This window comes from Hesperophylax consimilis, chromosome 7 (assembly GCF_061612785.1).
Source record: "Hesperophylax consimilis isolate HC1 chromosome 7, BYU_Hcon_1.0, whole genome shotgun sequence".
NCBI lineage: Eukaryota > Metazoa > Arthropoda > Insecta > Trichoptera > Limnephilidae > Hesperophylax > Hesperophylax consimilis.
In genome coordinates this window covers 15,319,996-15,344,507 of record NC_142842.1, presented here as the reverse complement: position 1 = coordinate 15,344,507, position 24,512 = coordinate 15,319,996, and the positions used below count along the sequence as shown (strand labels likewise).

Sequence of the window (24,512 nt, the reverse complement as noted above, 5' to 3'; positions counted from 1 at the left end):
TTTTTTAGTTAGTTGTATTGTAAATTATTTTTACTGCATTTAGATTTAGATAATACTTTCAAAATTAATTTTGCTTCGTAACATTCCTTAATAAAGGGGGCATAGAACAAATGACTATTGGTCAGTTAACATTAAGGTCGATATGAAATCAACAAATCTTAATTTAAATATTTAGCAAGTAGTCTAAAAAAACAACATTTTTTTAAAAATTAATTGTATGCCGCAGTGGTAACCCGTGTGCGCGTTTACACAGTGCAATTTTGCACAAAATTGTCCGCATTCTAATGCATGCGGCCGGCTGACCCGTGAGGTAGCAGCAGTATAAGTTCTGTCACAACCTGCCGACCAATCATAGGGCGTTTGGTCTCTTATGGAGTTAATTCTAACGTGGGAAATTACGCTAACTTCGGGAGGTGATTCTACATGATGGTAAATGTAAAAATGATAAGTAACTTTATAGAAATTCCACTTTTTTCTTTCCCATACAAAAATAGAATTTTTTTGTTTGTTTTTTTCCATAGATGAATATTTATTTTTAAGAATACTTTTTTACCCAAAAACTACCATAAAACCTTGGAATTTCGAAAAATCTTTTCTCTTTTAATTCTATGTAAAATCACCTTCTGAAGTTAGCGCACTTTACCCCCTGATAATATATAAAAATTCACCCTGCGTAAGCACTCGCAAAACTCGAAAAGTAGGCGACTGATATCACTGAAAATTTCAAAATTTGTTCTTATTAGTGCCTGAAGTGTTTAGAGAATGGTTTGAATGGTAAAAGAAGTCGGGGACGCCCGAGAAATACTTAACGCAATATCTCTGCACCAGAATGAGATAAGGAGTCGAATTAAAGTCGAAGTAATGAAGTTTTTTAACAGTAACATTGTGGTATACAGTAGTGAATCGTGGAAGAAGTCATAGTCCACTAGTTAATTATATGCATATAATAAAACTTATACAGGATGTATCGGCACTAACCCGACAAACTTTAACCAGCTATTCCTTAGCACATTTGGAGTAAAAAATGTTATGGGCACTTTGCTGTCCGGTAGCATTTTTTTTTCAATTAAAAACAAAAAAATTAAAAATTTCCACACTACATCACTGTCATTGGCATTGCTTTTTGGGTTCAACAGCTGTTATAAGCAAGTATGTCGAAAAGCGTCTTCGCTCGTTCGCACACACTAAATAATAATAGTTAAAAATGAGACGAATGGTGCCGTGCCATTTCGTTGTGATTGTAAAAGTGCCCCAATATAGGTACACACGTGCATTATTCAACGGAATTCGAATAAAATATTGCCAGATGGATTTTCAAACTTTGACAAAGGATAAAACAGTGGTGACAGACATGTGGTGAAAATATGAATAGTAAATTTTTTATTTTAAAAAAAACGTTACCGGACAGCAAAGTGCACATAAGATTTTTTACTCCAAATATGCTAAGGAATAGCTGGTTAAAGTTTGTCGGGTACGTGCCGATACACCCTGTATATTCAGAATCAGCAATTGTTGATCTTTGTGAATACATATATATTTTACTTTTCACTCAAGTTTCTTATTAGGTGGATTAGCTAAACCAATGAAATAAGATGGTAATGATTACTTGGAACAACTTTTTTATTGCCTTAACAAAATACACAGAATGATCAGTAGTAATCAAAATTCATCATTCATCTTAGAAGTATGATCAGTCTCCATAAGGATGCATACATAATTATTAGTCAATGTCCTTAATTAAACAAAAAAAATTGAACTTGCTTAAGACTAATTAAATACAAACATTTTACTTTTATATAATTTACTTGATTTATTTTGAAGGAGGTACAAACCCAAAACCCGATATAATTGCAAAATTAAGGTAACGTAAATGGTTGTGCTGTTACAATAATATAAATAGATTAAATATATTAGGATTATATAGCTATTCGAAATCATGTAAAATAATCAAATTAAACTTTTTTCTTATCAAATCTCGTTTCAGTAATAATATGTAATTGGATAACTTGTATAGGGATGTTTTTGTGAAAAATCACCTCAAGGGCGCTAAAGGTATAATAATAATAATAATTGAAAAATTACATGATACTTTGGAAGTTAGGTAGGTTGAGGAAAATGTATATTTATTACTGAGTTATTATGTATGAATAAATTAATAATAAATATACACTAAATAAAACTATATTAAACTATTATCAAAACTCTAAAATACTGCATGCATTGTCATAAAACTTTTCTTTGCCACCGGAGCTTAAGGAGTTCAAATAATGGTAGAAACGGTTGTTTCTTTTGAAGTTGTTTTTGGAACGCTGCTTCTCAGAGCGGCACATGGTCCGAAGGCTGGACATGTAATCCAGAGCAACGCTGGCTCTGTCCAGCTGGGCCCCACAAGGAATCGCCTCGGAGAATTCCAAATGTGTCAGAATGTTCTGCTTGCTTTCCCTAAAAGAAACAAAAAAAAACGATAAAAATTATTAATTTAGTCAGTTCGACAGATGAGCAATAAATCAACTGATCCATTAGGATAAAATTAACTAAAAACCATACGTCTCCGGTAAAAAGACAATATGAAACATCATACAATTCGGTCCAGGTATATACACGGTGTCCGGAAACTCGTAGTACAAGCGGGAAACTGGAGAATCTACACCACATGGGGAACCCAAAAAAACATAAAGTTGTTTGATTTGAGCATTTTCAAAAAAAAAAAAAAAAAAAAAAACAAAAAAAAATATTTTTCGGCTATTTTAGGGTTAAAGTTTTTTCTGGTGTTTAGGGTTGAATAACAGATGTTTTAACCCTGCAGAGCAGAAATATTTTATGATTACACCGGGTTAAATGAAGGGTGATTTCAAAATAATGCTTCAAATCCGAGTTTCTTCATTTGTTTTACTTTCAAATAGTTTTAATTAGTTGGGTACTTTGATCTTCAGTAATAATTTATAAGAATTTGATTAAAAAAAAAAAAAAAAAAAAAAAAAAAATCAACTTCAAACTCGATTTACTCGATAACGAAAGCTCAAATAAAAAAAAAATATACTACAAAATCGACTCCAAATGTGATGTAGATTCACCAGTTTCCCGCTTGTACTACGAGTTTCCGGACACCCTGTATATACTCCTTTATTAATTTTAATTCATACATACTCAATCATTGAAGTTAATACCAACGACTCTCAATGAAAATGTGAAACAGACATACACAGAAATTAAAAGGTAAAGGTTGCATCTAGGTCCTTTCTCTAGTTTTACTGGGACTTTATATTATCTTCAATAATGCAATGAGGTAGCTTCAATAGGTTATCACAAAAAAATTATTAAATATTCATACATACTCATCTACATTCCGATTCTTGGACATGACCTGCTTCAAGCCTAAAATTTTCCAGATTGTGCAAGCTTTTCCCGGGATTCTCAAACCTATTATATCTATTTCCACCCACCCATTAATTATCTTGCCATGATGAATTATTTTGTGTGATTTTTTCAAGACACTTGCTTTAGTGGCATGTTGATTTTTATAAGAAAATTCCATTTGGATATTGGAAATATAGATTATCAAGTCAAATAACTTGTTACATAATGGTTATGATAAATTCAAGATAGTTACAAAAAGTTGGTTCTTACCTAGAAATTTCAGTCTCCAAAACAGCTAGATCAGTCTGATTATTTTCCAAATTCAGTAGTCTTTCGGCACATTTCGAAGAGTGATCGATCATGTATTGACACCAGACGGTGCATGTATCTCTATGATTTTGGAACATGGAGAAGTTCTCCGATTCTGAAAGGCTATCTTTCAACTCTGTCTGCCAGGGAAGTTTAACCCCCGTGTTGCATTTATTACAAGACTGCATCATATCTACAGCAGACATGCAGTCAAATAAATTAAACAAACTATCTACATCTGCGTGTTCCAATTTTAACTTAGATTTTCTTTCTTCTGCATCTATCGGAACAACTCCTGAACTTACAAATATTTCAGAATCTCCATTTGCTTGAATGCAACTGAATAGATTTGATTTATTTAACCAGATGCTTCCTAGATTATATGTTCGTGAAAGCTCTGAAAGCAACACGGTGCTTAAATTAAATTCAGTTGCATTGCTCTTACGAACTACATTACATTGTGATTTTCCTATTTCCTGGTTCAACTTTGCAGAACTTTTATGCCAAGATAAGTTAGAATCATCATCAAGCCAATCTCCAAGTGGACTATGAGATATACTGTTTTCATCTATCAAATTGGATTCACTGGGTGCTTTATGCGAACACGCTTCAGTGCTATTTCTTTTTTTCTTACTTCCCAATACCCAGTACTGTAATTGAAGTAAGGTACTTCTGATGTCGCCTTTATTTATGTCAAGTAGAGTGCCGCACAAGTTGGGTATAATCTTATTGCATTCTATCAGAACAAGAATGTCTAACCAGGGTCCTAAGATCTTGCCGTACAACGGGTTGAAGTGGACCACATTTCCGTCAGACATAAAACGTTGCAGATGGCCACAGTTAAGATCAGAAGCAACTATTAGCACAGGTCTTTTGGATGACTGTACCAACTGGGCCAGAGCTCCAACAAAACCATCATCTTCTTCAAAGACAATATCAGCATCATCAATCAGCATTAATGACATAATGTTTGTATCTGAACTCCTCTGAGATAGGGGTTCAATATTTGATAGTTTGAAACTGTTTTGTGAGTTTCTTTCAGAATTCTTTCTAGAAAGTGCTTCCTTCTTAGATATTTTTTCAGTTTTAAATTCTTTATTTGTGTGACTATTTTCTTGATTTGATTTACCCAAAGAAATAAAAATACCATTGGCTGAACTGTCTGAATTCATCTTTGTCAACACTTTGTGGGACTGCGTAGCTTCCTGTAATTCAGTCAGAATCTTTCTTCCAGTTCGCTTAGAACTGGCATTCACTTCCAGCACATTAATACCCAATTCATTAGCAATGGCATAGACGCAGGAAGTCTTCCCACTTCCCGGAGGTCCTGTAACAACCATCATATTACTAGGTACTCTCGTGCTATCTTTGCTTTCTGAATCAGAAGTGCAAAAATCACTTGAACTATCTGAATTCTTTCTGGAACGTTTAGAAACTTTACTGGCCGATAGTTCATTGTATTCTTTCCAAGACTCGAGCCACTTTTTCAGTGAATTTACACTTCTAAAGTTTCCGAGGATATCGCACGAAGATGCTGGTTTATATTTCTCCGTCCACAAGGATCCATTTTTACTGGGACAATCCGTACTTGATGCTGGTTCATTTTCATTAGATTTGCCATTTTCCAAATCATTTCCAGATAACTTCGGAATAATATTATATTTTGCCCAGAGCTTTCTGAACGTTCTGTACACGGGGAAATCTGGAAAGTCTTCTTTAAGTTTTTTCAGTCCTTCCTTATAATTGAAGTTTGTTAAATCATTAAACATGTTAGACCAGTTACTATTTTTCTCATCACTTTTAGAAATGAAATCTTTTAACAAATAGTGTTCCACAATTTGGTGCTGTTCCTCGGTAGTGATTGGCAAAGAGCAATCTCCATTATACTTGGATGTGGGTAACTTCCAAATTGAGTATTCTGGCTCGCTCTCTCCTGGTATTTGTTGTATGTGACTGATGGAAGGGAAATAGTTGACATCGATTGATACAATGGAAACTTTATCAACTTGTATCTTAATGGAGTCGGGGACACCGCTATGCAAAAATAACCTCCGTGCTTCAATTACTGATTTATCTATTATTGGCTTTGGTATACTTTTTCTAAACAAGGGTGCAAGAGCTTCAGTTTGAGCAGAGTCGCGCTTCAGTAAAGAGATGGTTCGGGGAGATCTCATGCATTGTAACTTTCCAGGAGATTGTAAGTTAACTATCTTTATAGGAGAAACAATATTCTCCAAGTTCTTGTTATGTTTGATCTGTAATAAATTCTCTTTATTGGTGTTGTTTTTCTTCTTTTTATCTTGCTTGGTCTTTTTTGAAAAGATTTCATAATCTTCAGAGTCTGAATCCGAGTCTTCGCTTGATTCCTGGATATATTTTATTGGTTTCCTGATGTTTCTCTTTGGTCTTAATCCTCCATTCGTTTCAGATATAACAATTTTAGTCAAGTCAATTTCTTCCGTAACCACATCTGGCAGATCCCCCTTTACTTCTGTCGCCAAAATATTAACTTTAGACAAACTAGCAGTACATTCACTTGTTATTTCGTGAAGTTCTTCGGAAATTATGTTTTTTTGTGAATTCGATTTTCTTTTTTCGATTTTCGAATTGGATTTTCTTTTTAATTTACATTTTTTCGATTTCACTTTAAATTTAACTTTTATTATTTCTGAACTTTCTGACTCACAATCATTTTCACTCATATCTTCAAAATAAAGAACTTCAATTAGCTTTTCATCCTCTTTGTTTTCTGCTTTTTTGTCAAAGTAGCTCAGCATACTTTCCCTTTTCTTCAAAGGCGGTGACAAATTTGCAACAAAGGTAGAGTCTACAGAGGGAGGCTTTTTAGTGTTACTAGACCAATCTAAAAAACTCTGCTTTGGAGATTGTGATTTTTTAACACAACTAGAGGGCGAATCTAAAGAACTCTGTTTAAAAAATAGTGGTTTTTTAACTTCTTTAGGAGTTGTATCCAAAACACTCTCTTCTGGAAAGGGGGGCTTTTTCACTTTATTAGGTGAGCCTAAAAAATTCTTTTTAGGAGATTGTAATTTTGTCTTTTTGACAGCCGCATCCTCTGAATCACACTTGGAATCTCGATTTCTCTTTTTGCTGTTTTGGTTAGTTTGAATTTCAGCCAAACAAACTTCACTATCACTACTACACTCAATCTCGACTATTTTGACTTTTTGCGTAACATTTTTAGCACTTTTGACTATCCTTTTTTTAATTTTCTTTTCTTTTAAAGGCGTGTCTTTGCTGGCTTTTAGAAGCATGCTTTTGAATGACTTAGCTCTTTTATCCAAAACTGTCTTAACATGTTCCTCGTGGAGTTCTTCTACTTCTCGTTTTTTACCCGCGCCCTTCAGATCTGCCCATTTGGAAAGGCTTAGAGACCGTTTAGCTTTAATTTCTCTCAGGGCACTAACTTCTTTAGAATCATCTTCACGTACTATTTCCTTACCAGGTGAATTCATTCCAATGCTTTTCTTACGGTTGTCCATCATTACTTGGAATACATCCATCGAATTCTTTTTCTTCAAATTAGTATCTTGTGGCGGGGAACTCAATTGTTCAGTCTTTTTTTGGTCAGCCGATGATTCTTTTGTTGATTGTTCACGTTTTTTTGATAGCTTTAATTTATTTTTCTTGGTCACAACAGTAGGACTTTTTTTAGGAGAAAAAATATCCATGCTTTCTTTTTTAGTCATACTTTTAGTTTTAGCAATATTAGTAGTTTTAGATTTATCTATACTCCCGAAATTGCCTTCGGTAGAGCGTTCTTCCACTTGAACGGGCGGGGGATGAGCTTTACTTGCCTCGGTTCCATTTTTGGATTTATCATTGGCCTGAAAAAAAATGTTAGTTTTTGTTTGAACCATTCGCTTCTTATGACCATTTTTCTCACTAACATCATTCTCTGCTACGGGTTTATTAAATTCACAACTATTGTTAGACTGTTCAGTGGTAGAACACGTATTATTTTTCTTGTTGACTCTTTTCACTGATTTTGGTGAAGATTCGTTTTTATTTGTTTTGGTCTTACTGTGGACTTCAACAGACAAGGCTTTAACGTTTTTCTCTGAAACATTTAATCCATTTTTCAACTCTGAAGACAATAAACCACAACCACTATTATTTTGGTCTTTTATATACAACTCTTTCGTATACTTTGTGATAGAAGACATCCTAACCAAACAAAACTTCCTCGTATATTGTGTTTAGTTATTATTTGGTGGTTATTGTACCACTAAAACACCCATGTTGATAGCTTATGATGATAAATTTTTAAATTGGCACTTCACGTATAAAATATTCTCATGGGAGCTGATAAATAAATAATACATTGGAACATTCACTGTACATATTTCTGACATTTCAACACAGCCAAATTTTGAAGCGGGAAAATGATAACAGTTGTACCACAGACAATCCGGAGCGTTGCGGATGGTTGCGAAAATAGATTGGGCCGATTGGTGCCGATTGTGCCATAAATAAACCATTCAATGTTGTGCGGAGTACTCAGACTAGAAGAGAGGCGTATTTATCGTACCCAGGAAAAGTACCAGGTATTTTCATGCAGTACTTTGTACTTGTGACAAATCTTTAAAATACCTGATTCCAAAATACTCACAAGTATTTTATACTGGGACTAAGTATTTATTACTTACAGTTAAATAATAATAATTGGATGACTTGTATAGCGCAGTTTTTGTGCAAAATCACCTCAAGGACGCTGTACAAATTTGTAGTACATTTCTACAGTGATCTATGTTATTACTAACTATTTGTGGAGATAATATACAATACAATACTAACCTGGTAAGTCACTTGTGATTCACTCAATTAACATTATCTCATTGTTTATTAGCCAAATTTAGATACAGGATTTAGGACATAATTGGAAAATTTAATATAACTGGACTTTCTCTCAGGAATGGAATATTTAATTCAAGGGTATGACAGCTTAAAAAGGTATGTTTTTAGTTTAGACCTGAATTCCGTTGGACTTGTTATGGATCTTAGTTCCGGAGGGAGTTTATTCCAAGCCTTCGGCCCAGATACTCCGAAAGCGCGATCACCAAACTTAGTATTTGGCTTGCGCTTAGGTTCTATCAGTCTGCCTACAGCTGATGATGTTACTGATCTAAGAGTTGACTGCCTCAGACCAGTGTTTTCCGGGACGCATAGTTTAGAGATGTAGGATGGGGCCATTTTATTGATGGATTTAAACACCATCCAGCACAGTTTGTACTGGATTCTTTCAGGACACTTGAGCCAGTGAAGGTTACGAAGGTGTTCTGAAGTGTGCGAATATTTTGAAACCCCGGTTATGAGCCGTGCTGCTGCATTAAACACTGATTGGAGTTTGTCAATTTGATATTTTGTAAGGCTGGCATAAATGCCGTTGCAGTAATCGAGACGTGAGACTACGTAAGAGTTGATAAGTAATTTTGTTGCTTCTTTAGGAAGGTTCCTCCGGACAGACTTGAGTTGTCTTACGTGAAAAAAACCAGTGCTTACAGTCATATTTATTTGACTTTTAAAAGAAAAGCATGAATCTAAATTGACACCGAGAAGTTTGACTGTTGTTTTTGGGATGATATTGCTGCTGGAAATAGTAATAGGCGAATCGTCTATGAAATTTTGACGTTTGTTTGTGGCCCCCCAGAAAAACTCAGTCTTAGATGGATTGAGCTTCAGCTTGTTTGAAGACATCCAACGATTTATTGCTTCTAGACATTCAGTTATACGGATCTTGAGACTATTGATTTCGTTTGGAGCTCAGTAAAAATAAACTTGCTGATGGTCTGCGTAGCAGTGAGACAAAAGATCAAATGACTCGATTATTTTGGCGACATCATTTGTAAAAATGATGAAGAGAAGTGGACCCAAAACGGATCCCTGGGGTACCAGTGAAGAAAGTGTTGCGAAGTTGGACAATTTATTTCCAACCCTCACGGCTTGTAAGCGATTTGATAGATAGGATACCAGCCAATTTTTTATGTCGGTATTCAGAACAAATATTCCCTCTAATCTCCTAATGAGGAATTCATGATCAATCGTGTCAAACGCTTCACTCATGTTTAGGAGTGAGATAAGTGATAACTTACGTGACTCTACGGCAGGATTTATGTCTGATAGCATACGAAGTAGTCCGGTTTCAGTTGAGTGGAACTTTCTGTACGCAGATTGACGTTTTGCGAATAATTTATTTGAATTGAAGTGACTGGTTATTTGTGTGGCAGAAATTTTCTCCAGGTTTTTTTAAATAAATGGTAAGTTTGAAACGGGTCGATAATTACCCAAGTTACCGGCGTCTAGTTGTGAATTTTTCAGTATTGGTGTAACTACAGCAGATTTGAGTGGTTCAGGAAATTCACCCGTGCTCAGTGATTTATTAAAAACGTGAACTAGGAATGGAGCTAAAATATTATAACACTGTTTTAATAACCATGTCGGTATAGGATCAAGACTGGACTGCTTATTAGGCGAGCTTGAAATAATTTTTATTACTTCTTCCAGCTTTGTGGATTTGAAGGAAGACAACATTCCTTTAGAATTTACAGTGAATATTGGCGAACGGGCGTGAGATGCGGAAGCACAAAAAAAAATGAGAAGGCTTCCGGGGTAATATCTATTTTCGTTGGAACAGTGACTTCGGAAATTACAGTCTTTATTGAGTTCTAGAGACGTCGCGGGTTGGTTCGCTCAGAGTTAATCTTTTCTTTCCAATACTCTGATCTTTTGAAAATTTTTTTACTCGTGTACTGTTTTTGAGCAATACTAGTATACTCGTCTTTTGTAGTTACAGAAGAGTTTTTTTTCTATAGGTCCTCTCGTATTTCCGCACAAGTCTCTTCTGGTTTCGACATTCATCGTCAAACCAGCCGTCAGACTTTCAAACTTTTCGTGTTTACTTTTAACTTTAACAGGTACTACAAACATGTATTTTTGATAGGTAGTTTTACTATTATTTTTGTACGTAGTTTTAATAAGTATTTTGGCAAAAGCACTAGGAATTTCTTAGCTACCCCCGCCCCCTATGGTTTTGAAAAATTAAAGTATTTCCGTAATTTCCGATGTAGGAATTATACATCGGAAATTTGTATGTGAAATCTTTCACAGGAATCTTCTAATAACCACCCTCCCCATAGATTCGAATAATTATTGGGGGAATCAATTTTATGTAGAAAATTTGTGGGGAATGTTGGGGGCAGAATTATCTGAGTACCGTTACAATTATTTATTATTAATTAACCTCAGTTCGGTATAAAATACTTTTGAGTATTTTGTAACCGGTATTTGTTTGTACCTGTACTCACTGTACCCAGTGACGAAAAGTATTCACAGGACCCACCTCTAACTCAGCCAGACTAACCATCTTTAGTGACCTGTCAAATGATTTCGTAATTTTATGGACATATCTAACATTCTAAATTCTAACCTAAAATTGTGCTGTCACTGTCTTCGTCACAACCCGGTAAAATTAGTTGGAATTGCATTGGAATATCATAATGTGATTGGTTTATTTATGATCATAACAGAAGGCCCGACTTGAATACATGAATGTATTTACTTCACAAAAAGTGTACTTATTGCGTCTATAATTTATAAATGATATTTTTCTACTTTTGTTCGCTGATAATTCAAAATAATCGGTAAGTCTTATAAAAACTTACAACTTATATTCATTACTATAATTCATTTATTTTCTTAATAAACCGTGAATATAAAGATTTTTGTGTGTAATTTGATTTTTTTTAATCATTTTGCAAAACGATATAAGTTTAGTTTTAACTGTGTTTATATTCACTAAGCCAAAAATCTTCTACTGGATGACATTATTATTAAAAATCAAACTCAATTCCAATCTCTTTGTAAATAAACAATTATTTTCTTTGCGATGTTATTCATATTATATTAGTGACATAACATTTCTTATCTCTAGAACACTAGATTGATTGATTATGTATGATGTAATCTAAACTAACTGTTGTCATTTTCAGGTGATGCCAACAACAGGAATTGGTGGCTCAGAAGGTGAAATTGGTTCACAAAAACCTTGTAGGGCGTGCAGCGACTTCACATCATGGGCCAAAATACAAAAAGGAGCTTATCAAGCCGGTTCGCGACCTCAACCCACCAAAACAGATGACAATCGTTCATCAACGGATGATGTAAGTTTGTGAAATCATCTCAATTGAAGTTATTTAGTCATTACCCCCATGGGCAGGTTCTCTACATCAGTTGGGCTGGAGTTCTATTCTCATAGCCGGTACCGATCTAATCCCTTTTCAGAGCAAGTTTTGTTTAGTGGAAAGACCTGTACTGCGAAAGGGTTCATAGCTTATTAACCTCTTGTTCACCAGCGTATCCTTAACCCTTCGTGCTTCTGGCATATTCTGTCAGAAGGTCGGAGTATTTCCGCTTTGCAATAAAATCTAAATAAATGGAATATTTCTGAATGTATCCAAAAACTAAATGCTGATTTTGAAAGGTGATGAAATATGTTTTATTTTTTTGGAACTCTTTTTTTTTGCTTTATTTCTCCCAATAAATTTTTGAACACATTTTTATACATAAAAATAATATACTTACAAAATGTTAAATAAGTTAAGGGAGCCCACAAAGGCACTGCCTGCGCGTGGTTATTATAAAAAATTACTAATAAAATAACAGAAACAACAGCGCATGTTGCTTTTACGTTCAACAGATTGTGCCGGTTAAAAAAAAAAATATATAATGTAGGTATATAAAAACACACGCGTATTCGAATGCAACGTTATGTCAAAATTTCAAAGCAAAAAAAATTTCTGAGATTTGAGATTTTGAACAAACAAACATTTTTATTTATATAGATAGAAGTTAACTTTAATAAAGTTCTGTGAAAGTCTTATTGAAGTTCTGCTATTATATCATTTTATTTATTATTTAATAAATGTTTACATGTTACATTTTTTTAACTACCATACTAGGCTAAAGCCCGTGTTGTGGTAGTTATGTTATCATTACGGGCCAGTTGCTTCATAGCACTGAAATAATAACAGAACTTGAATATATCTTTCAAGAACTTGAAAATGACCTTTGAAATTTTGATGATTTGTTCAAATTCTGTTAAACAACCCGTACTGAATAATTACTGATAATGAAAAAAAAATGCGCGGTCGAGGCTGTTCACGGAGCTGGAACAGGACATTATGGTATTGTCCTCATGTGAACTCGATGTCATTATTTTCAGTACTATAATGAATTAGTAATAGCAAAGCAATAGCCATTCTTACAATAGTTGGTGGTGTAATGGTCAGCATATTTGCCTTCCAAGCAGTTGATCAGTTTTTTCAAGAGTCTCCTCTAGTCTATTTATATAAAGGATAGTGTCCGAGTGTTTGTGGCGGGTTACCGTGTGGCGGACACCGGCGGGTGGCATCAGTTTGACTTTTATACAAATCTATGATATTATTGATACAATTTTGCATACTTGACATTCAAAACATGAGGAAGGTCACTGTCCACATCTGATTTTTTAAAACTCTGTACCAAGCCCGGGTTATGCCGGGTAGTCAGATAGTTTAAAATAAAGTCAAATAACCCACCATGTACAAAAGTTTACTGATGTCTTAGATTGTCCTAAAATAGACCAGGGGTCGCAAGAGCCACAGTTTGGTGCACTATAGTGTCCCTTCAGGAAGATGCTCTGATATTTGATGAATCAATCCATCAATATTAAATTATTGACTCGAATGTAGTGAACCACATAGCTCTATAAATTTCTCCTTACCGCATTTATCTATGATGATTAGCTTCATCCATCCAGGCCAGCATACAAGGCAGTTCCCGGCTATAAAATACATAACTTATCAGTCAAAAGGGCAAAATAAAATGTGCGAAATCAATTGTTACTATAATTATTATATATTCGGGCCTTTCCATTTGTTCAAATTGTTTGATACTTACTTGCAGTTGTCTGACTCATTCGACACACAGAGCGCACTGTTTTTAAGAAGCTAAAGCTGGGTCCAGACATGTTCTTTTCTCCGTACCGTACCTCCGTTTCGTATCAGCGTCGCGATCAAAAACGCTAGTTTGGACGCCCGTTCGGTACGGTACGGTGGTACGGCGTCTCGATACGGATAGAGGTACGCTCCGATCCATCGCGAGTCGGTTTTTCGACCCGTTCAAAGGCGATACGGTACGGGTCTGCGCCAGTCTGGACGTGTTCGCGGCGTCTTACATCTTTCTCTGTTTTTGAACAATTCTAACTCCCACCAACGTCGCCTTTTTGTTTTTTTTTCGTTATATTATTGTGAATAACAATGAAGGACGCACAAGCAATCGTCAAATTCTCAAACACTTCCGCAGTCGACGACATGGTGGGAGGAAATGAACACGCGATGATCGCAGCGACGTTACGGAGATACGGGCTCTTGATCGCGACGCGGATACGAAACGGAGGTACGGTACGGACAAAAGATGATGCGTCCAGAGTTTTTGGATCGCGACGCTGGTACGAAACGGAGGTACGGTACAGACAAAAGAACATGTCTGGACCCAGCTTAAGCCAGTCTCCTTTGTGTTATGATTATTATTTCACCTAACCATGTTTAAATTTTTTAAATTAATCTCAGTTCAGTGACTAATTCTATTTTATTGATTTTCAGAAACGTCGTAAAGATTGTCCACTAGACAAAAACGAACTAGGCAATAGAACTTGGGGCTTTCTACATACAATGGCAGCATATTTTCCTGATAAACCCACCCCAAAGCAATCTGAAGATATGAAGCAATTCTTCAACATATTTTCCCACTTCTACCCCTGTGACCATTGCGCAGAAGACTTTAGAAAAGAGTAAGTTGTAATTTATATTCATTACCTCTTATTATAATACTAGGTGACATGTACCCGGCATTGTTCGGGGTTACTCTTAGGAGATAAACATAAACCATCTCGGACTTTTTTGTAGGCTTTTTAAGATATACAATTCTGTAGTACATTATTTTGATGTATCTCATGAGGTTTAGCCAGCGTTAGCAATGTAGTGCCCGAAAATATATTTTTACGACTTGATTATAAAACATCCACTTTTCTCCACTTTCTATAAATATTCATGGATCAAATATGTAAACCTTCCGGAAGAAATTCTCTAAATGATAGTGAAAACCCTATCAAAATCAGTTGCGTAGTTTAGAAGAACTAAGCGCACAAACAGCCAGACGCGGATAGCGACTTTATTTAATACTATTTAGAGAAATATGCATTTAACAATTTTAAAATATTCAGGATAAAATTACTTTGGATGTTATGAAGTGCAATTAATTGCCATATTTTAACCATTTATGTATATGGTATATGTGTAACTTTAATGAATTCTGCCTCTCCTCCATTTCCTTAACAATACGCTCCACACCTCATCCCCAAAGAAAACACAGGCCTTTGGGGAAATTATCTTTTTCAGGGCCCCTTGTATATTATCAATTCACTTATTTACGGCACTATGCCGTGTAAATAAATGATACAAGATTGGCCTTGAAAAATTGTTATTATCAATTTAATAATAGGTATGAATTCGAAGAGATTGAAAAAAAACTTTTTGATATGCATTTACTACAAAATGATGAAGTAATTAATTTTTCCAGTTTTGGTCTTTTGTTTCCTAAAAAATATTGGTATCCCAGTGTTAAATGCACTAACTTCGGGAGGTCATTAGATTCTACATGCTGGTAGATATACAGATATACACGGTGTCCGGAAACTCGTAGTACAAGCGGGAAACTGGAGAATCTACACCACATGGGGAACCCAAAAAAACATAAAGTTTTTTGATTTGAGCATTTTCAAAAAAAAAAAAAACCAAAAAAAAATATTTTTCGGCTGTTTTAGGGTTAAAGTTTTTTCTGGTGTTTAGGGTTGAATAACAGATGTTTTAACCCTGCAGAGCAGAGATATTTTATGATTACACCGGGTTAAATGAAGGGTGATTTCAAAATAATGCTTCAAATCCGAGTTTCTTCATTTGTTTTACTTTCAAATAGTTTTAATTAGTTGGGTACTTTGATCTTCAGTAATAATTTATAAGAATTTGATAAAAAAAAAAAAAATTAAAAAAAAAAAAAAATCAACTTCAAACTCGATTTACTCGATAAAGAAAGCTCAAATAAAAAAAAAATATACTACAAAATCGACTCCAAATGTGATGTAGATTCACCAGTTTCCCGCTTGTACTACGAGTTTCCGGACACCCTGTATATGACTTTTTAGAAACTCTTTTTCTGCAGAAGAATTTTTTTGTTTTCCACACAAACAATTCAACTTTCTTTACCTGAAAACTTAAAATACTGAAATTTCGAAGTTATTATTTTTTTTTACTTATACTAACTATCATGTGGCATCACCTCGTAAAGTTAGTGCACTTTACCCCCGGACACCTTTTATACATTATATTCTTTTAATTACTGGGCAGTCAATATTAGTAAATGAGTACCCACCCGCTGATTGGTTTTGAATATTATTCCCACTGAAAGAAAAATCATTAATTCTACCTGCGCTTTCAAATGACATCTCACTATGACTGGTGATGTAATACTAACCCCGTGATTTGGGGCGGTTGTGCACATTATCTTATTGATCCATTACAAAAAGCCCAAAAAACGATAATACATACTATCAACAAGCGACCGACAAGATACTCCTCCACTCGACTATTCACTGAATACAATGTCTTAAACATACGGCAACTCCACATAAAATTTACTCTAATGCATTTTTTGTACAAATATAAGAAAAAAACCCTCGTACACCACAATTACACCACCAGAACAATAACCAACCGACACTACAACGTACCTACACTACATACCACGTCAGCTCGAAGACATTTCATGTACCTAGCTCCCAAAATATTTAACCTTCTCCCTGAAAACTTAAAAACCGAAACCCAACCCCATAAATTTAAAAAACTAATATCAAAATGGATAAGTTCACTTGGAGACCACAATATATAAAAATTGGTACATAAATTAAATTATATTATAATTTTATCAACTAATTATCAATTATTATTAATATTTAATACTATTTTTATTACTATAAATACATTTAGAAACCATTATTTTAATATTTGTAATGCAATTAAATTTGTATAATTTAATAACTTTTAATTTAATTTAATTTGTATAGTTTTATTACTTACTTATTATTTTATTTTATTGTATAATCTAATTAACTTATATTTTAATCTAATTTGCATAACTTTATAACTTATAATTAACTTATTTTATAAATCCAATCTGTAAACATCACCCGCCATAACACAGGGACATCCCTAGCATGGCGGATGAATTATCACAAATATGTATAAATGTTCAACAAGTTCATAAGAACTTGTTGAACATTGATTATAAAATAAAATAAAAAATTATATTACTCAGGTTAAAATATTTTCTCAAATTATTTTTTTTATTTTCAGAATAGTTCAAGACCCCCCTAAGACCGCTTCACAGAGCGAACTGTCCAAGTGGCTATGCGACCAACACAACATCGTCAATCTCAAACTAGGGAAGCCAAAGTTTGACTGCTCGGTGCAAACTCTCAACAAGCGATGGCGCGATGGGTGGCCTGATGGTTCATGTGATTAGTGTGTGCGATAGTATTTATATTATGTATATATTTGTATAAGAATTAAAAGACAAAGTATTTTGTAAATAATGTAATTATTAAAGAGTGGTAATAATTTTATAACTGTTATATGGTGTTTTTTTCTTTCCTATTTTTTAGCAGTATAAATATTTGTATGTGTATTTTATGTCTTGGGGTTAGTACTAGAATAAGTGCCAGATTTTAATCACATCACAATCAGAAAATAAGTCAATTCTGTTTGATATAATGTATTATGTAACATATATAATGTACAGGGTTTTCCAATAAGAGGTGTTATTTTGAATAGCCCGCTATTTCGGTAGATGTTACTTTTGAAGCTGTCATTTTTTGACATTTGACAAGTAGAAACTACGCCATTAATAAAAATGGAACGATACACGCTTCAACCACGCATTGAAATTATTAAAATTCACTTGAGTGAATCAAATGTAAATCATCTTGAGTGATGAGGCCCATTTCCACCTCGGTGGCTTCGTCAACAAGCAAAATTGTCGCATCTGGGGCTCGGAAAACCCAAAAGTTATGTTGAAAAGCCTCTCTATCCTCAACGTGTGACTGTTGGGTGCGGTTTATGGTCCGGCGGAGTCATTGGACCTTACTTTTTCGAAAATGAGGCTGGAGCAATAGTTATGGCGAATGGATTGCGCTATCGAGAGATGATTAATGATTTTTTATGGCCGGAATTGGATGGTATTGATCTGGACAACGTTTACTTTCAACAAGACGGCGCTACGTGCCACCCAAGCAACGAAACCATTGATCTTTTACGATTGAATATCAAAATAACACCTCTTATTGGAAAATCCTGTATTATGTAACACCGTCAACAAAGCATAATGCTAATATCCATTCTTATTAGAATCCTAAATTAAATCCTAAAATCCCTCTCCTTTGTGTTATGCCCTGTTCAGACAGAGTGATTTTAGTTGAACGACAAAAATTGAACAAGATATCGTTTAGACGTTTCAGTATAACTCCAACCGATATTATTAACCAAGATGGTGTCAAGTGGAGTTATCGCTGCGTGCGTCCCTATGATTTCGGACCTTTTACGGAACGAACTTTAGAATATGAAAAAAAACTTCGTTTGTGGGCTAGAAAATGGATTATAAGGAGAAACGAATTGGGTGCTTCTAACACTATATTGAGAGAGATGGCGTTAGAAGATGCCGAAGGCTATCGCAATCATTTGCGAATTTCGGAAGAACAATTTGATGTACTGTTATCCAAGATTCAAGAAAAAATCCAAAAACAGGACACAGTTATGCGTGCGGCTGTCCCGGCAAAAACTAAGTTACAAATTACGCTAAGATACCTGGCAACGGGGATTCTTTTCAAAGTCTGGCTTATATGCACAGAGTTCCAAAAAACAATATTATTGATTAAAAAAAGTGTTCATTGCAATAGTTGATGCCCCAAAATTAATTATGAAGGTAAAAAAAATATTATATTTTGAAACATTCAGAGACGTGTTATTTAATAATAATAACTACTAAGGACGGGTTGTTTCGGAGAATTTGAACAATTCATTAAATTTCAACATTCATTTCTGAGTACTGTGAAAGTCTTATTCAAGTTCTGTTATTATATCATCATAGGCTAGTTGCATGACAGAACTGAAATAATAACAGAACTTGAAAAAATATTTCGCAGAACTGGAAAATTAACTTTGAAATTTGAAGAATTGTTCAAATTCTCCGAAACAACCCGTCCTAAGTTACAGTAACATTTCAAAAATAATATTATTAATTGCAGTGTCACGGGTATTCTTATTTTTATAAACTTCTTGCTTCTGATGTCAAAGACGGGGATAGCTTTGCTATATATCCATAAATCTGAACATCATATCATCCAATCACTTAATACATTTTTTCATTGAAGTAGATGCCATGATGGTAGGTACTAGGTACGCAGGGAACTAAAAATCGCAAGCGACTTGAAACATATGTTCATACATTTCAATTCGGCAGGAAAATCGAATGGTGACTCATACTTGAACAACAAAAGTAGACGGGCTTTTAACTTTCGTCATTCAACTAAAAACTTGATCAACTCTGATGAAAGGCTGTTCACACTTGTCGATTAGCTTTCAAGTATCATTCAACGTGAGTGGTTTATTTATGCATTCAACACAGACTTGATAAACTAAAATCGCCCTGTGTGAACGGGGTATTAAGAGATAGGAGGGTTCTGTATTTTACCTCCCCTGCGCATTAGAGAAGAGTGGGTTCTGCATTTTACCTCACCTGCGCATTAGAGATGGGTGGGTTCTGCATTTTACCTCACCTGCGCATTAGAGATGGGTGGGTTCTGCATTTTACCTCCCCTGCGCATTAGAGATAGGTGGGTTCTGCATTTTACCTCCCCTGCGCATTAGAGATAGGTGGGTTCTGCATTTTACCTCACCTGCGCATTAGAGATGGGTGGGTTCTGCATTTTACCTCCCCTGCGCATTAGAGATAGGTGGGTTCTGCATTTTACCTCCCCTGCGCATTAGAGATAGGTGGGTTCTGCATTTTACCTCACCTGCGTATTAGAGATGGGTGGGTTCTGCATTTTACCTCCACTGCGCATTAAAGATGGGTGGTTTCTGCATTTTTACCTCCCCTGCGCATTAGAGATAGGTGGGTTCTGCATTTTACCTCCCCTGCGCATTAGAGATGGGTGGGTTCTGTATTTTACCTCCCCTGCGTATTAGAGATGGGTGGGTTCTGCATTTTACCTCCACTGCGCATTAAAGATGGGTGGTTTCTGCATTTTTACCTCCCCTGCGCATTAGAGAAGAGTGGGTTCTGCATTTAACCTCACCTGCGCATTAGAGATGGGTGGGTTCTGCATTTTACCTCCCCTGCGCATTAAAGATGGGTGGTTTCTGCATTTTACCTCCCCTGCGCATTAGAGATGGGTGGGTTCTGTATTTTACCTCCCCTGTGCATTAGAGATGAGTGGGTTCTGCATTTTGCCTACCCTGTGCATTAAAAATGGGTGGGTTCATGGGTTATTTGCGCCATGTTCCAGAGTGGAAGGTACTGTCAGTATCGCCCTGGTATGATACCACCATTCAGAATTGATGTTGCTTGAAACGTCTTTGGCCGTGTTTGGTAACCAGATCTGAATAGCCGGGTACTTCACCCACCTTCCTCTTCTCTTTCCCCTTCCCACTACCTTCAGCCTCACAGCATACCCCTATTTGGGATGCCATAGTCTCACTGGCTACAGACAGTTGGGACTCTTGTGCTGTTTCACATTTAAAAAAAATAACATGTATTTGTTTACTTCAGCAGTAGCACCATGCACATGCTTTGGATCTGTGCCGAAGACTGTACAGTTAAGAACTCTGTACTAGATTGGGATGGTAGGTGACTTTCTATTATTTCTATGTGACTTGTTGCTGCGACAACCGCATACAACACCAATACTAGATATTGAACAATAAACAAAACTTTCACTGACTGTGAGGTCCGTAAACAGAATCGACCTCTAGATAAGCAAAAGGCTTACGTGTCACCAGGACTCACCAGTACCAGGAGAACTTGTGAATGATGCGAAGGCGGGTGCTGAGAATCGGAACGGGACTACGCCGGGCACTGGGTATTTAAATGAAGGAGCATTTGGTTCCTAATCCGGGGTCCAGGTTGAAGTCCGGGGCAAGTTCTCTGTGAGTAATCAATTTGAACAAGGAGTAATAGGATCCTTGCAAAGAATACCCACTTCTTGTAAAGAACCCGAGTTCAAGAACTCATTCTAGCTGAACCTACACATCGTCATAACTACTGCCATAAATATTGGGGGTCTTGAACGACACTGTGTTTTTACTTATGATGGCAGAATACACTACCCAATAAAAGTGCGTGAATAAACAATAATGGGTTTTATTTTTTGATATCCTGGAGTGACACAATAAAATTTATCTCCCATTTTCTAACGATAAATTCTACATTTTTTAAACAATATTCTGTAGAATCCCTTGCGTAAAAACGGAATTAAGAGTACTCAAAAATGTTCCTTATGCTCTGAATGTGTACTTCAGCCACTAAATGTAATAAAAATTATCATATTAAAAATAAAGTGCGTAAATATTAAATAATATTCAAATAATTTTTATTTTAATAAAATACAATTCAGTTGTACTTAATAAAAAATAACAATATAACCAAGTACATAATGTTAAATTACATTCACCATTAACACTTTCTCACTAACATTAACATCATACTTTAAACACCTTGAGACTAATGACTGGATGGAGAAGAATTCATATTTTTGTTGTTTGTTTTTGGGGTATTATGCCGTGTTTCGCTAACTCCTTCTTTAGCCAACGTTTCGGACAGCATTGCAGTGTCCATCATCAGGGCAGATGTGTTGATGCACACATCTGCCCTGATGATGGACACTGCAATGCTGTCCGAAACGTTGGCTAAAGAAGGAGTTAGCGAAACACGGCATAATACCCCAAAAACAAACAACAAAAATACTTTTGGCCGTGAAAATCTTAAATCATATAAGAATTCATATTATTGTAAAGTGAAGAATAAAACATAACTTAAGAAATGCATCATTTACTTTTTTTGTTCACCTTAGAACAGTTCACCTAGTGGATGTTGTTAGGTACACACATCTAAATAAAATGTTAATCTACAACAAGAGAATGAATTGTAATGGTAATGAATTGTAATGGAAATTAATTATTTCACATTGAATTGCAATAGAAATGAATAATTTCAATGTGAATCGTAATGGAAATGAGTTATTTCACAATGAATTATAATGGAAATGAGTTATTTCACAGTGAATCATAATGGAAATAAGTTATTACACAGTGAATCATAATGGAAATTGATTATTTCACAGTGAATCATAATGGAAATGAGTTATTTCACAGTGAATCATAATGGAAATGAGTTATTTCACAGTGAATTGTTACGGGGATGAAGGTTCTTTTGCCTGCTGCAGTTTACGGAGAGACAGAGGCTTGTCCTCCGAGGGCCCCGGTCCACTTAGACTGGGACCATCGAGCTTCTTCTATAAGAATTCCATTTCTCTCTCAATGCCCACAAACTTAAGTTGCTCCGTTGGTCCATATCTGCAACAGTACAAATAAAAATTAACAAGTGTCATAAATTTACAAATTTTAATTCAATACAAAACAGTCCCGTTGGCTTTGGGCAGTGAATAGAAGCCCTGATAGAGAAATTTTGTGAAGTGAAAGGGAGAGATGAAGGGTTGGGAAATACCTCTTTATTCAGATGTTACTATACATATCTAAAGCTATTTCAAGCAGAATTTCGATTCCGAAAGGTGGCCTCTTACTAGGGTAACTATTTTCCATTCTATTTAACTTGTGATCATAATTAATTTATATACCACAATTTTGTGACAGTTGACCAAAGAATCACTAACATTAACGGCAGCTGTTCCCAATCCTACTGATCAACAGTTAAGCCGAAATTTTGGCTCAACACTGCTCAAGAGCACAACTACGCTCTTTCCAACGGAAAGGTGACGACTGAGCGATCTACCAATTTAAGAAAGGCAAACTACTGGATTAAGCCTGCCTCAGTAAATGACTACTTATGAAAAGTGTCGACAGAGTGAAAAATATTCGCGACGCCAAGACAAGATGGCATTAAAGTCAAGCACATACTTTATTTTTAACCTATTACATATGCCAGGTAAATAATATATAAAATATCGGTTTATGTAAAAAAAATTAAATGCATTAATGATAAACACAATAATTAATTCATCAATTTTAATTTAACATTGAAAGTTTTTACTTTGATGTCATTTTATTGTCTATGAAAGTGGGCGGGGCCACTTAGGATAATCAATGGTAAAACTGTTTGGAAACAGGCGAATCGAATGTTATTGAACAATTATTACTTGGCTGATCGGAGTCTGAGATTGATCCTTCGAAAAGTTGGGAACAACGGCCGTAAAACTAGTATTTTTTCCCAGTATATTTTGAAAAGGCACAGGCAATAAATGGTCAATGCTTTCTAAAATTAAAAGATGTCAAAAAGAAACATTAGGATGAAGCAGGATAACATTACCTGTAATCAAAGAACAATTCCTCTCCGGGCTGGATGGCTCTCTTAGCGAAGATGCCAATTCTGTGGTCTCCATTAACCATCATCACCTTGGCATAGCAGTTGGGGTTGATGGAATGGTTGGCAAAACGAATCTTGTTTCCTTTCCTCGTTGCGTCAACAACAAAATCTGAAAACAAAAATTCAATTTAAATAAGACTGCTTAGATAAGTACTCAATGATCCAGAAAACATAATGTAATTATATACCACTTTTTGCGTGATTAACAACTGTCCCAACTGCCCAGACTCAGTGAGAATTGAATAATGTTGGAAAGCTGAAGGAAGCGGGGTGGACTTGGAGATGGAGAGAAAGAAGGTTGGAATGTTTGGACTTGACTATTCAGATCTATAAACGTAACACGACTAAGCCATTTTGATAAAGTCTTGAGAGTCTTTTGATGAGTCTTAACTGCTCAGAGCTAATGGGACTATGGCATCCCAATTTGAGGAATGTTATGAAGCAGAAGGAAGAGAACAAGGGAAGGATGTGGAGAAGAGGAAGGTTGGTTAGTACCTATCTATTCAACAAACCACAACTTAACCCATAAGCTGCTGATCACATATATTTAATTTTTACATGTTACATATATTGTTTTTGTAAGTAGATATGTGTAAATACAAATTGTGTAGGTATTTGTAAATATTGACAGTGTACATAATATTAGATGATTTTCAGGAGTTTCCTCGAAAAGGAGTAGATAAAAAAGCGGCCAGTGAATTTACCATACTACAGAATTAATTCAGCAGCTTCTGAATTGAGTCGTCAAAGTTTCGATTCTGAACAGTGGGTCTTTTAGCTGGGCGACCCTAGGGGTATTTACCAATTTATTTTTTAGGATTTCAGGTGAATTGCAAAAAAATATATATCATATATTTTAATTACCATTATTTAAATTGAAAAGGAAACTGCACATGTATTTATCATAGACTTTTCCTCTTCTGTCCGCTTCGTCCTGCGATATGATTTCTCCACAATACTCCGAGATAAACTCGTTCTTATGGGCCGCCGTTTTCAGGAAGATGCCCCATCCTGCCACATCGCTCGGAGCTAGGAGCAGGTGCTTATGGAGACCCCTGTAAGTTTAAATCGACTATTAA

General features: G+C 35.4%; 3 protein-coding genes across 10 annotated transcripts in view; 1 reads left to right on the top strand and 2 right to left on the bottom strand.

The window, feature by feature from the left end:
• Positions 1–1,699: 1,699 nt before the first annotated feature.
• elg1 (enhanced level of genomic instability 1) lies at positions 1,700–8,039 on the bottom strand. The gene is made up of 2 exons (XM_089633752.1): positions 3,628–8,039; positions 1,700–2,442 (listed from the first exon to the last, which is right to left on the bottom strand). Exons 1-2 carry the CDS (start codon positions 7,851–7,853, stop codon positions 2,196–2,198), a joined length of 4,473 nt encoding a protein of 1,490 aa, XP_089489878.1. The 5' UTR covers positions 7,854–8,039; the 3' UTR covers positions 1,700–2,195.
• A 3,006-nt stretch (positions 8,040–11,045) lies between these two features.
• Alr (Evr1_Alr domain-containing protein Alr) lies at positions 11,046–17,394 on the top strand. 3 transcript variants are annotated; one of them, XM_089633748.1, is made up of 4 exons: positions 11,046–11,149; positions 11,676–11,846; positions 14,328–14,515; positions 17,133–17,394. In XM_089633748.1, exons 1-4 carry the CDS (start codon positions 11,084–11,086, stop codon positions 17,299–17,301), a joined length of 594 nt encoding a protein of 197 aa, XP_089489874.1. In that variant the 5' UTR covers positions 11,046–11,083; the 3' UTR covers positions 17,302–17,394. The 3 variants fall into 3 exon arrangements, with proteins under 3 accessions (XP_089489874.1, XP_089489876.1, XP_089489875.1); XM_089633750.1 differs by having other exon boundaries at positions 11,078–11,257; XM_089633749.1 differs by having other exon boundaries at positions 11,086–11,327.
• Positions 17,395–21,748: 4,354 nt separating this feature from the next.
• E(z) (histone-lysine N-methyltransferase E(z)) overlaps positions 21,749–24,512 on the bottom strand; it is a 29,770-nt gene continuing 27,006 nt past the window's right edge. For 5 of the 6 annotated variants that reach the window (XM_089633249.1, XM_089633250.1, XM_089633251.1 and 2 more), the window contains 3 exons: positions 24,298–24,488; positions 23,377–23,542; positions 21,749–22,406 (listed from right to left, as the gene is read on the bottom strand). In XM_089633249.1, the coding sequence (XP_089489375.1) occupies positions 22,346–22,406; positions 23,377–23,542; positions 24,298–24,488 (418 nt within the window). In that variant the 3' untranslated portion in view covers positions 21,749–22,345. Of the gene's footprint in view, positions 22,407–23,376; positions 23,543–24,297; positions 24,489–24,512 lie in introns of those variants that run through there. The other variant, XM_089633254.1, reaches the window with a different exon arrangement.

Coding starts and splice junctions, on each gene's coding strand:
- Alr (XM_089633748.1), top strand. CDS start 11,084: ATGGACATATCTAACATTCTAAATTCTAACCTAAAATTGTGCTGTCAC. Junction 11,150..11,675: donor ACTGTCTTCGTCACAACCCG/GTAAAATTAGTT, acceptor TGTCATTTTCAG/GTGATGCCAACAACAGGAAT. Junction 14,516..17,132: donor GCAGAAGACTTTAGAAAAGA/GTAAGTTGTAAT, acceptor TTTTATTTTCAG/AATAGTTCAAGACCCCCCTA.
- elg1 (XM_089633752.1), bottom strand. CDS start 7,853: ATGTCTTCTATCACAAAGTATACGAAAGAGTTGTATATAAAAGACCAA. Junction 2,443..3,627: donor TTGGAGACTGAAATTTCTAG/GTAAGAACCAAC, acceptor TGTTTCTTTTAG/GGAAAGCAAGCAGAACATTC.